The following is a 14,330-nucleotide window of genomic DNA, read 5'->3' as shown; positions in this document are numbered from 1 at the left end:
GTAGTAGTAGCTTGATGTCTGTGTCTTGCATTGAAAGAACGTGTGTGTTGAAAATATTAAATGCTACGCTTCTTTTTTTTAATGAACTTTCTCTTGGCTTAATCTTTCACGTGAAAGGATTAAAAAATTCTGAAACAAAAACGGAGATCACCTGAAAAGAGATTCCAAGGCATAAATTAATCAAAATTATTGAGCGACAATAACTCAGATTATGATTGGTGCAAAATTTAAATGCACAATGTAGCTGTGTTAGGTTAGCATGTGCAAGGTTAGGTTAGCATATCAACAAAAATGTTTGTTACCAAAAAAAATTTACAAGGTCATTCATTAGCTGTGATATCACTGTATTGTAAAGATAAACTCAAATTTTTTCTTGCAATTTGAAGCATTTTTAGTGGATGTTATTCGGATTAGTCACAACTCAAGATACCACTGCCCTGTTTAACAGTATTTTCTCTTGAAATGATTTCGAAAGTGATAATGCTTCCTTCTATTTTATCTAATGATTGATATTATCAGTCCTTAGGAATTAATTGCAAAGATGCATTAAAGACATATGAGCAGTTGCTTTCAGACTTGCCGATAAAAGTTATTTTCAAGTCTCATTCAGCGTATGTTCCATCATTTATGGAGAAGTATCCTTTTCTATTGTTATCTTGTATTCATATTTGAACCCATTCAGTACTTGTATCATGTCAATAAATAGAGATAAAATATATATATTTATTTATTTAAGTTTTTGAACTTTCAGGCTGGAGTCCCCCACAGTTTTTTTAGAGAAATTTTGACCTCAAACATTTTTGTCTATAATTGCTCCAAACAGCTTCAATGTGGATCAGGCGTAGATCCAGAGGGTGGCAATTGTCCCACCCAAGATCCAGATAGCATTGGGGGAAAATTAGTTTGCCCCATAAAATACGAGATGAGCCTATAAACCTATATAATTAGTCATCCCTCCCGACACATTGTCCTGAATCCATGCCTGCCAGGTAAAGTTGAGAGCAGAGTTGTGTGTGTGGATGAAATTTTGTCAAATAATTTCTGGACAGACAGATCTTTTACAAAAAATATTCTTCCCTTGATGCTGGTTGGAAAAAAATGCATCCCCCCCCCTTTCCAGCATGCCATAAAAATTGAAGAACAGCAGCTTTTTGAATGTTTGGGGGTCTGGCCCATTCCCGGCATGCTGGGAAAAAGAGTTTAATAAGGATCATAGAATACATTCCATAGACCGATATCAATTCATATAAAGTATTGAATGAATAAGCCAATCAGAATAAAATAATGTTTTTTCACTGTGGCAACCATAATTTGTCCAGGATAACAATAATGAAAATTGAGCATTTATTTATTGCTCTAAATCAGTTATCATCAACCCAATATGAAATACAGATACTGTATTTTGCATGTTTTTCTGCATGTTCAGAGTTTGTAGAAATATTTAAACACTTGTATGGCATCAATATGTTTCAAAGAGCAATTGGTTACTTTTCCGCTCTGCTTATTTTAAAAACACTATCCTGGAATATAAATTGTCTTCATTTCACTCGTCTAATTCACTAGAATGAATATGTTTAGCATCCAACATTTTTTACAAAAATCCAGATCAAAATCATCAGCAAAAGCTAAATATAAAGCTCAAACTATCTTAACATAGTTCTTAGAACAGAAGAGATTCTGAAATGTAGAAAAAAAAGAACATTCTCAAATCGGCTATTTCAATCCATTCTTACAGTGCAGATACAGGTGGCCCTCAATACTCCGGATTTCATATTTGCTTTCTCTTTCCCAGTTTTTTTTTTGAAAAACACTGTGTTGAAGTAATAATGTATGTTGATTCTCGTATCGTAACAAAATGTAAGATGTACATATTAAATAAACTTTTAAAACAATCCCTCTTAAAGGTTTTTGTACGGCTTCTGAAAATATTTATACAAGACTGTTGTTCAAATGTTGCTAAAAGTGAAAAACTGGCAAGGAAAATTCAAAATATTGACAAAGGTTAGCTTCATTGCTACGGTTTCTTGTTGTTATGGCATCAATGAGTCTACTATCAAATACATCAAGGAATAATAACGTAAAATTTGATCAGCCTTTGCTGTAGCTTCACCTGCTGCTATATATAGCCCTGGATCCACATGTCTCATGTACAAAGTGCTGTTTTTCCTGTGGGTGCAATAAAAAGGCATGCAAGTTAGGATTAAATAATGACGGCTATAGTGTGCAAGTTATGTATTGCATAACTTGCACACTATAGCCGTCATTATTTAATCCACAAATCCTGAGAATTAGAAGACAAGTTCATTATGAGCAACATAGCAAGTGTTTTGTAAGTTTAAATCAGCAATGGATTGTTTCCAAGAAATAGACTCATCTGTGGTATGTTTTTCACATGTAGAAAAATTGGTAGGGAAAGCCTTGTTACCATACTCTAACAAATTAACTGGAATTTAGAAGACACGACTAACAGACATTATGTTGTTTTTCTGCAGAAAGCATCGCCTTGAATCACTGGAACCCCTCCAACCCCTACCTCTTCTACACAAATCAGATACTGTAAAAATGAGAAAATTTTAGGGTTTTGGTTATTCCCGGATTTTACATATTTGCTCTCGGTCATCCCTGGAATATAATCCCTGCAAATACGGAGAGACAACTGCATTTAGAATTATCCAGAACCTGTGACTGAAATTTCTTGACATGCCAGAAAATACAGGTATTCCCTGCCTCTCTCGCTGTTTGTGTGCTAATGTGGCAGAATATGGTACATTCTTCTATCTATAAGTTCAACAAACTTTTTAGAGTAATTTAATTACTTCATGCTTGTGATGCGATTTCTATCTGTCCAAATGCTTTATTATAATAATGCTTTTATTTTACAAGTATGCAGGTTTATCATATTTCACCTTCTATTGAAAGAATTCTTTAGAGATAATGAGAATTTTTTATACAACATCCCCTTATTATATAGCCAAACTGGAAAATACTGTTCATTTTTCATTGTTTACATGTTTTTTCCCCCATTTGTGTTTTTTAAATATTTTTTTGCCTAACTTTTGGTCTATTCACACACATCAGTCACATTCTGTCTTCGTTATAAGAGATGTCTTTTCCCAGTTCAAAAAAAAAATATTTAAAAATTCTCTTACTAGCCTATTTATTCACACTCGTCAGGTGCAGTTTTGGATCTGATCCGAATATGTTTTGGATGCATCAAAGACTGAATTGATGTGCATGAATAGACCTCAATCATAGAAAATTTCATTTACAATGTTAATGCAGAGTGACCCAAAAGCCATGCACAATTCATTATAAAATATTTTATTTTTTAAATGCTGCAAAGAAATAAATTGAAAAACTATACTATGCTAGTTGTATTGAAATAACATTTATATGGATACAAAAACAACATTCCTGACACAACATATGTTTGAAATGTTAACCTCTTTTGTGACTATAAACGCAAATCCTTTTCACCCACATTGTAGCCACTTTTTCCAGGGTTGAGCATTTTCCTTTACAGTCTATGATTGAATACTCTTCTCAAATTTGAACGCTAGAATTTTTTTGGTGTACCAACAATTCTGGTATTTTTACTATTAACGCAGCCTGTTAGATGAGATCAAGCTCCATCTGTAAAAAACACAGAATCAAGTTGCTTAATTATCATTTTCCATCAATGAACGATCTTGGCCATTGACGATATCTTGAATGCTTAATTTGATCAAAGCTTTCAATTCCTGAATAATGCTAACAAGATAAGGGTTAAAATCGAATTTCTTTAGGGCTCTGTGTGCAGTCCCATACGACACATCCATCTGTGAGGCCAACTTTCGTAAGGCCGCTACACACACACTACTCTGACATGATGACGTGACATGTTAGAGTAGTGTGTAGCGACCTTTACATTCTTTGAACAAGAGTTCAAAGTTTTTTTTCCTTTGCTTTGTGCATTTCTTGCTGGCCTAATAGAGACAGATGCTTACTTTTTCTCTGGTGTCCAATGTCTCAAGTTTCCAAAAATAGGATACTAATTGGAAGCTTTTGGCCTTGTTGGGTGCAGAAACATCATAAATTCATTTTTGAATGCCTCAATACTGAACATAAATGAAAGAGTTCTAAAAGTATTGCTACATAAGAAACATTCTTTTGCTCCTGGGGAAAAAACATCTTGACCACACATACACGTCAGACTAAAAGCTATTGAGAGTACCAGTGTGCATGGAAAATGAGAAAAAAATATATCTTTCGAACAGTATAGTGTGTTATCATTTATTAAAAAATATAACACTTTTGCAATCGGCATAATTTTTAAAAATGAATATTTCATAACAGATTGCGCAACTTTTGGATCATCCTGTGTTATTCATACAGACTAAGAAACTAGAATCTAATTATATAGGACATATAATTTTGCCTTAACTTTCTTTTTTCTATCAGTTGGGTATTTTATGATATCCAAAAAGTTTGACAGGAGTTCATCATTGATAGGTATTTCCAATTTCCTCCACAAACTCTGTTCCACAGCCTATCAAAATAGGATTTCATCGAGAGTGGTTTTTCCAGTGAAGTTCAAAATTCCAGTTTTTCCTTTATTATAACGCTGTGTGTGTATACTTTTTAGTGCAATATGCAAAATTACAGATTTTCTCACTGTGTACGCGATTCTTAAAATCGATGAGAACTTGGGAGTTCTACCTTTTTTTGTTTAAAGGTGTGTTATTTATCGAGTGCTTATGATTTTCTTTCCCCCCACATGTAAAATCTAATCCAAAATTTATTTGGCAAGTATGCATAATGAAACTTCAACCACATTATTTTTGATGGCATTTGATACGATGTGTTCAATCGCGTTTTAGAAACAATATTCCATGCCATTAAGGCTCATCCTCAGTTATTGAAACCAGTACAATGTCATCTTTAAGTCAGGGTTAGGTTTTTTACATAACAAGCATTAAAAACTGATTGAAACTGTCAAAAACCGAAATGAATGCTTTTGGGTAATGTTTTTTAACACAATAAGTACACAACATGATGAGAAAATTACTTTTTTGTATGTTACGTTTTATTTGACGTTGCTGTCAATCGACTGCTTTGACAATGAAAATGTTGGGGTTAATCGAGAAGCTATCCATTCAGACAGGACAATATTTCTTATGGGCATTGTATTATATTTTATCGTGCATATATCTTGAGTTTTTACGATTGAATTTTTCACTGGGTTGCCGTAGTTTTGAAACATGACACCCGTATTTGTTACGGGCATCTTTTTCTCATCCACTTCGTTGTGCATTTTGCCTGTTGTTGCCTTGTATTTGTATTTTTTGACACTAATTTATCACAATAATTGAAACAAAATATTTATTATAATTTGCAATTTTTTTTATTTTTCGCCATGCAAAGAGTTTAGAACAGATAATATATGATTTTATGGTTCATTTTACCTAACTAAACTATTGATTGCCTGTGTTCAATTTACCAAGCGAAATAGAGCTGTTTAATAGAGCAAGACAACAGATGCCAAAATGGGTCATCATAACTAATCAATGCCGATAAACTGTGACTGAAAGTTTAAAGAAGAATTTGTCATGTAGAAAACATTTTTTTTCTGTAGAAAAATAATTGATTGAATGCAAATCAATGAAAATGAATTTCCCGGTAAAAATTTTATGACGTAAAAAAGACTCTTTTTGGCCTGTATTACACTATAAAAGTTACGTAAAATGTCATTTATAAAACTTTAAAAATTCAACCAATAAGACTATTGGTTGCATTTTCTTGAATGTAACCAACAACCTTATTGGTTAAATTATTGTGCTGTAAATAAACTTTTATAGTGTAATTCCAGCCTTAGAGACTTTCTGTATTTATTATCATGTAATAATAACATTTTCAATTATTTTACATTGAATAAGATATTGAAGGTGTTCTAATGTATTGCCATTTAACATTCTGTGCCAGTGTTTCTCAATCTCTCTGAACCCAGGGACCAGTAAAATAGCTGAAACAATTCGAAGGACCACTTGCGTCCCATAGTACAGTACATTTCTGTATTTTTGGTGATTCTGAATTTCTTTTATACATTTGTCCCATTTTTTCAGAGATGTTTATTTAAATTTAATTTATAATGTTTACTAAAATATTTGTTAATAAACAGTGGTTTTTTTATACCTTATGATAATTTTGGGTATAAATACAAACATCCATCTCACATTGTCACTGTTTCTCAGCAATTTTAACTACAATTGGGGGATTTTGCTGACTTGACAAATTGTGGCATCCTTTATTTTACAGTATTCGGGCCATTTGAATGTTTTTTTCCCCTTCGAATTTTTTTTTTACTGCGATTTGTAGCAACCTTTTATTTCTCTATTTCACCCTTTTTTTTTAGTAATTAGCAAATTTATCGCAAATTGCATTTTTGGACTGCAAAAATCAATGCTATCCTGTATTTAGAATAGCAATTTCCCGCATTTTCCTTGATGGGGTATCTCATTTATTCACCCCTGTCCCACCAGTAAGGATATTTAGGTTTCCTGTAGATCTGACGCCACCATCCTACTCAGTACAGATCTAGCAGGGTGAGACGGAATCCTTGATGAGGTGCGATTTGTATTTGTGAATCCATATGGATATTACTATAATATCAATTATGCAACAATTGATTAATTTTTCCATTCAATTAGAATTGAATTATCAAGTCTGCCTTTCGGACCACCTATGCCATCGTCGTGGACCATAGGTTGAGAAACGCTGTTCTATGCGATGAATTATTTCATTTGTATTGTTAGAACTGTACCATCGTGGATTTATGTGCCAATTCATTTTAAGTTGCCAACTTTTTTGTTCTGGTCATGTGTCAAGTTTCGAAAAATTCAGAAACTTTGCCGACTTGCATTATTGTTCAGTCATACATAATGGAATAATTTATAATGTATTACTTGCGCAAGATTTTCAAAAAATTTCCCATTATATTTATTTAGCATCAATATGTTTTTGTTGCATGTATTTAATATACATGCATTTCTTTTTAGTGCGTCTATAAATAAGTTATTTGCACACGTACATACACGAGAGTGTATTTACATTTTTTCAAATGAATTTTCATTAAAATATTGTCAGAGATTGACTTTTTGTTTTGTTGGATTTTTTGCTCATTCAGAAAAAAAAAGCCCATAATATTGTGCCCTCGTGCTAGAAGTATCAATCTACAATGCCCTTGGGAAAAATAGAATGGGGAAAATGACGTTTGATTATGTTTATTGTACCTACATTACTCGTTTGATTATGTTTATTGTACCTACATTACTCTATGGAAGTTATTTTCCTGACTTATACTTTCCATGTGTGTGTGTTTTGTAACATGCGTTTCGACAGGAGTAGTCTTAGCAGCGCTCTGGCGTAATTTTTCGGCACGCTCATTAGTGATGGACCTTCCGGTCTTATCACTCTTCGTGGGGGATTATCTTTGTGATGATAATGCTGCTTTGCCACTTTTCTTTTTCCTACGTTGATGATGCTTTCTTCTTTCCCGCTAACCACTAGTGTATAAATAGTAAATTATGCTGCTTAGCTTTGGGGGCTTTCTATGAGAGCTCAGATAAGAGCCTTTTATAAAAAAATATCCAAGATTCATAAGTTATTTATGAAATGATCCAAAAAACGCTCAATTCCCACCGTTTCAATGCGATGGCGTTTTTTTCCCGCTTATTTATTTGGTTTTTTTTTGTGTATTTTTTTCTCTTTTTTTTTGGTAGTTAATCTCATACAGTAAGTGTTCGGGAGAAAGTAAAACATAACGCCATCGCACGGAGACGGTGGGAATTCATCGCTTTTTGGATACGCTGGAATTTTTAGCTGGTAGACAGGGCCTCAGAAAAATCAGTATGTTAAAGCCCCCCCCCCCCCCCCCCTCCTTCATGACGCTGTTAAAATAGCTCAAACTAATCTTTGTAGAAATTGCACGAAATCTCATTCCAAAAACTCAGCATTAGCGTGATCTCTAGTTTGCAATATTATCAGTTTTTCTGTATTTGGACAGGGCAGAATGGAAAAATTTAGAAGTGACCTTCATCCAGGGCCGCAACTAGATTTTTGATCACCCGGGGCAAGTGCGCATTCTGGCACCCCCCTTGTAATGTTGAAGGAGAGGTATGAGAATAAAATTTGCGCCCTTTCCCACCCCCCTCTGGTCCAGCGGCCAGGGCACAAGATTCCACCTGCTCCCTCCTAGTTGCGGCCCTGCCTTCATCCAGCAGTGGATTAAAAGTGGTTGATGATGATGTGCCATCCTTTTGGCGAATATCTTCAACCATGCAATCAATCGAAAATTTTAGGATTTTCTGCCGGACAAAAAAAAAAATTGTACATAAAAAATAAAAACATTTTGGCAAATTCTTGTGGTGCCCCTTTTCTCTTGATGCCCTGAGCACGTGCTTATTTTGCTTAATGGTTAATCCGGTCCTGATTAATCAGCACCTCCAAGAGATAGAAGGCCTCTCCGCAGTCTGCTTGTGACGTCAGTAAGTAGTCCATTTTCCCCTCAGAGTATTCAGGGGAACAAAAAATTCCCTGCTCTTGAGAAGAAACGAAATAGGAAGTTGTGTTTCAAAATGTGGCAAACTCTTGCTAGGTAGTCTTGACGACGTTTATGGCAAACAGTGCAGAGGCTTTCTTTCTCTAGGAGGTGCTGGCAGGGCCGCAACTGGGGGGGGGGGGGGAGCAGGTGGGTCTCGTGCCCCGGGCGCTAGACCCGAGGGGGAGCAAATTGCATTCTGAAACCACTCCTTCAACATTACAGGAGGGCGTCAAAATGCGTGCTCGCCCCGGGTGACCAAGCATCTAGTTGCGGTGCTGGATTAATTTGATAATTCGTCAGCCCCACACACACCCTTGTTTTCTCTGGTCGCGATCACGAACGTAACAAAGATTATCAACAATCAGTAGACGGATGCTGCCATCTCTTTTGCTCGAAAGAAAGCGCGTTTCTCTTGCGCCCGTTTCTCGTCTCACAGATGGCAGCATCACCGTCGGTAGAAAATCTCTCGTATTGACGAAATGCTGTTTTTTATACGCGTTATGATTCTCTTTTCGCATCACTAGGAGGCACCGCGTCATGAGCGACCATTCCCACCCGGCGTGGTCGACCCCAACGCGAGTGACCAGTTTAAAGGGCAGCCTGCATGTGGTGACAATGTCCATTTTTTGCACGCACCCATGCTATTTCCCATAGGGAAATCCCATTTTTTTCGCGCGTGTCGTTCTTGTTCGCATCAATGGTGGTGGGCTGAAGATGGAATTTCAATAGACATTATTAAAGAAGCAGAAGAAGAATTTGCTAGTATGCTAGCTGCCTTGTTCACAAATTGTCTCACAAAATCGGATGTGCCTGAAGATTGGAATAACGCAATAATGGTTCTTCTTTACAAAAAGGGTGAAAAAGAGGATATCAAGGACTATCGACCAATCAGTCTCCTATCAGTAATTTATAAAATCTTCATCAAAGTGCTGACATATAGGCTTGAATCCAAATTGGACGAAGCTCAGCCAAAAGAAAAAGCAGGGTTTCGAAGTGGATTCAGTACAACGGATCACATCCAAACAATCAGGGAACTTATAGAGAGACACAAGGAATGCGAATTACCATTGTGTATGCCCTCCATTGATTTTGAGAAAACTTTTGATTCTGTCTTCACATCTGCTGTTGTTAAAGTTCAAAATGTAATTGGGGTAGAGAAGACTTACATCACACAATATCATCAAGAAAATATATGACAAAGCAACTGCAACGATTCGTTTGGATAAAGAAAAAGCAAAGATTAAACTTGAAAAAGGAGTCAGACAGGGTGACACTATCACACCAAAACTCTTTACCGCTGTTTTAGAAGAAGTATTCACAAAACTGGATTGGAATGAGAAAGGAATCGAAATAAATGGAGAATTTCTCAACCATTTGCGTTTTGCCGACGACATCGTTATTATCAGCAGTAATCCAGACGAACTAGAAAAAATGATACACAAGAATTGGCGAAGGCAAGTATTCAGGTGGGCTTGAAAATGAATCTGTAAAAGACTAAAGTTATGTTCAACTCCTTTGCGTTGAAGAGGACAATCTTGCTCAACAACACAGAGATGGAAGAAGTAGAAAGCTATGTATACCTGGGATAAGAAATTGCCATGGACAACGGAATCGTAATGAAATAAACGGAAGGATCAGGATCGGATGGAGCACTTTTGGCAAAAACTGTGATTCTGAAGAGTCACATGCCATTATGCCTGAAAAGAAAAGTTTTTAACCAGGGTTTGCTACCAGCACTGAGTTATGGAGCTGAAACATGGACGCTCACAAGCAAGACGATACAAAGGCTACAGACAACACAGAGGAGCATTGAAAGATGTATGCTAGGCATCACAAGGAGAGGTTGACAGAAAACGAATCACTTGGGTAAAGAACCACACATATGGTACCTCTGTGATGTTAATCGCCTGAGAAGGTGTCCCCACGCAAGATGGATCGACGAGATCAGGAAAGTGGCTGGAGTCAACTGAATGGCTGAAGCATCAGACAGAGCAGAATGGAAAAATTTAGAGGAGACCTTCATCCAGCAGTGGATTGAAAATGGTTGTTGTTGATGATTGATCGTTGGTAAAAAAAAAAGGAACGAATGCATAAAAAATATCAGATCAACGAGAATTACATGAATGTCCCGTAATCGTTTCCGACATTTTGCTGGCCCTTGGTTTCAGAAAGATTGAGAAACACCGTGTTACTGTATAGCGAAACAAGTAATGAAACGAAATTTCACTCGGGAATCGATACTGATCCGTTAACGCATGTAAACGCGTCATTCCAATTCCCATAACTCGAGGATAGAATAAAAGGCGTCATCAAGGGACTTCATAAGGACGCCATCCTAACGTCCATCATGTCTCTACACCAGCCTCTCATTTGATCCAAGGATTCTCTATCTCTAGGAAAATGTGATTGATGTTCATAAGGCGGAGTTGGACAAACCTTCAGTGGACGAAATGGAGAGAATCTCTCTCTCCATGTCCATCATGTTAAAGGTCGCACCCACTTTTCTTTACCAAAAAAAAACCTCTTCTTTTTCATTTTGACGTTCGTTTACAAGGACAGTATATTTTTTTTACAAACTCGTCCGTTGCCACCGCAATAAACAAAATAAAAACATCTAAAAAAGGAAGGAAGGGTAGACAGAAATTATGTGTCATTTTCGCGGATAATTTCATTTTTTTCGGTAAAGACACGAACACAATCATCTCGGTCTAATAGCTGCTCTTTCAAAAGACATTGGATCTAATTGGCGGAAAGAAGATATTTCAAACTTATTATTATACGTATATATACATACTATCCCCCCTTTTGATTATTTCGTTGTCATTATTACTGTTCGTGCCTCCCTTATCCTTCTCCTATGTATGGCCGCGTATTCGGTTTTTTTAAGGTGGGTGTCCAAAAAGGAGTGTCAGTGATATTCTCAGAATCATTTAGGCACTGTACCGTTACCGTTTTTAATCATTATTACTTTTTCTTTTATCTCTGCATATACAGGGTCGCGCGCGCGTTCCACATTTTCTAACCTTTCCACAAAACGTTGAAAAGTTTTCGGTCATTTAATTGCTTCTGCAAACGTTGCAACTGGTGGTGAGTGTGGTTATCATCTACAAATTTGAGAATTTTTATTTTTCCCCTCTAAACTTAGAGAGCTTTTCTTTTTAACTTGCTCCGAGCCATTTTGACTCAAACTGTGATAAATCTGACGCATTTACAGCTTTATTTTCCGAAGTTTCGAAGGTCGTGAAAGCATCGTATTGGCTGTTCCGTGAAGAATTAAATTCCAAGAAGTGTACAGCTAAGACAAAAATCCGATTTTTCTTATCTCAAAAAGTCGCCTTTAAATGCTACTTGATGGTCGCGTCTGAAAATCTTTCGAGTTGTTCATTTTTTGCGTCCACGTCACTCTTTTGCTGCTTGATTTTTGTACCAATGGAGTCAGAAGTGGATGAGAAAGACCGCCGTTTATATTCCTTTGTTATATGCACTAGTCTATAACACCACCATGAGAAGATTCTTTTTTGAATTCGATCCAGCAGATAAGAACCTGAAAAATTTCTCAGAAAAGGTAACTTTTTTTCCTTTGTGGTCTTCTTCAAATTTGTCGCCGACAACCCACCGTTAGTCACTTTATTCAGAAACATAACTTTGATCAACCTTGTGTAGTTGAACAACGGTTAAGGGCGTCTATTGTTGGACAAAGTGAGGGGAACAAGAAAAAAATGTTCGAATTATTATTGCGTCTTATCCTTGGAAAAAGAGAAAGAGAAACGTACTTTTTCCAGTCGATTCTATAACTATGCGGGAAAACGATTACAGTAGCTTCCTAGTTTTGCAGTCAAGTTGTACAGCAGCTGAAACTTGACTTTTTTTATAGGTTAATTAAATTTTTTTAAACTTAATTTAGTTGAAAGCTGAATAAAAATAAAATGTCTATTTCTTAGACTTTAAAAGAGCAAAAAGAGCTTGGGGAGGGGGGGGGGGGGGGTTGGTGCACGATCTTGGCTTCCCATACTTCCCTAACGGAGAAAAATCTCCTTCCTTTAAGGAACACACACACACACATTTAAACATTTTCTATTCACACACACATTTTAGACACTCAATTTTAATTTCTCAAATACATACTATAGACATTTTTATACAATTTTACACGAGCATTTATGATTCTAATAGTTGGTTATTTTTCTTTCCGTATTTCGACTTCAACAACATGTAACTTTTTCAAAAAAATTACCAGAATTTACCCATATTTCGTGCCATAAAAATCTTTTGAATAATTTTAATTAAAAATTTCTCGTGTTAAAGTATGCAACACTATAGTGTGTTGAGAGACACAAATTTTCAAGACATTTGAATGAGTGGTGTTCGAGAAAATGTTGCTTGTCTAACAAAAAGTTTAGTTTTGAGAAAAGTTTTGGAAAGCACACATTAGCATGTATAGAACAAAAAATTTATCATAATTAGACGAAGAAAATTTCATAGTACTTGTAAATTTGAAAAAAATGTGTATTTTGGAAAATTTGCGTGCACCAACCTCCTTAACTGCGAGAAGAAGAAGAAAAAAAACGAGATAATTTTTGCATTGAAACGCTCCGATACATTCGACATTGTTTTTTATTTTTATCTATCTATCTATCTACTCTATAATATAAAATCACAAACTCGAAAAGGGCCTGTTGCTAAGCAACCGAGTGACGGAAGTGGGTGAAGTTTTTGAGTGACGGAAATCTGTTACGTTTTTGTGTTACGGAAGTCGGTTACGATTTTGGGTCAAGTATTCATTTAACTCTAGCACATATTGGGACCCATTTGACCCATCGGGACCATGTTATGTGCATGTACCGAGATGCTCCCATATCCTACAGCAGGGCCCTTAGGCTGGAATTTAGATGGCGAGCCCCCAAACCAGCTTTTCAGGGCCCCTCTGTGGTTAATTTATAGTGTGAAAAATCAAAAAGTGATAAGAATCGTTCTGGTCCTGTCAGCCCTGCCCTTTTGGGGGGGGGGGGTCATGCCGAGAGGTATGTATATGTATAATATACATATAACAACAGTGCTCCCAACACACAGGGTCGGGGTACCCGTGGGGGGGGGGATTGTACGTGTACCTTCATGGGAAAGTTAAAAGTTTTCATTTCCAGGGTCCCTTGATGGATCTCATTGTTTTCTTGCTGCTTTAACGTTGAAAAATTTGCGATAGCGGAAGCACAAGATATATCCAATCTGGGGGCTCCAAAATATTTGCGAATTCGGTCACGGGTAGTTGCGTAGGTGGTGCTGGATTTTATTCGTTGGTAAAACGAATACAAATGAAAATTTTTCATGGCATTCGCACCGGGGGATGACCGTCAAGCTTCCAAGTCGGGGCCCCCATGTTTACAGGTTTCATTTTGGGGGCCCTGGATGAATCTCATTCTTTTGTGTTGATCAGTTCTGTTGATCTTTTCTGTTCCCGAGATCAAGCCAGTCTGGGGCCCCACTAAAAGTATGCGAATACAACGGGCAACTGATTGGGGACCCGAGCTTTTATTCATTGGTAAAACGAATACAAATGAAAATTTTTCATGGCACTCGCAGTGGCGGATGACCGACAAGCTTCCAAGTCGGGGGCCTCATGTTTACAGGTTTCATTTTGGGGCTCTGGATGAATCTGATTCTTTTTGTTTTTTAACATTATGCAATTTGCAACAGCGGAAGACCGAGATAAATCCAGTCTGGATTCCCCACTAAAAATCTGCGTATTGTGTCCCCG

At 36.6% G+C, this 14,330-nt stretch overlaps 1 protein-coding gene across 1 annotated transcript in view; it reads left to right on the top strand.

The window, feature by feature from the left end:
• Nucleotides 1-7,122, top strand: part of Sms (spermine synthase) — a 37,274-nt gene extending 30,152 nt beyond the window's left edge. The window contains exons 11-12 of the mRNA XM_089245794.1: nt 520-635; nt 4,441-7,122. Coding sequence (XP_089101920.1) covers nt 520-635; nt 4,441-4,471 — 147 coding nt within the window. The 3' untranslated portion in view covers nt 4,472-7,122. The remainder of the gene's footprint in view (nt 1-519; nt 636-4,440) is intronic.
• Nucleotides 7,123-14,330: the final 7,208 nt, after the last annotated feature.

This window comes from Pholcus phalangioides, unplaced genomic scaffold, assembly GCF_987345545.1.
Source record: "Pholcus phalangioides strain wild (caught in Gottingen) unplaced genomic scaffold, Ppha-v1.0 ptg000016l_1, whole genome shotgun sequence".
Lineage (NCBI taxonomy): Eukaryota > Metazoa > Arthropoda > Arachnida > Araneae > Pholcidae > Pholcus > Pholcus phalangioides.
Note: the sequence above shows the minus strand (reverse complement) of the source record. Positions and strands in the feature narration are given on the sequence as shown.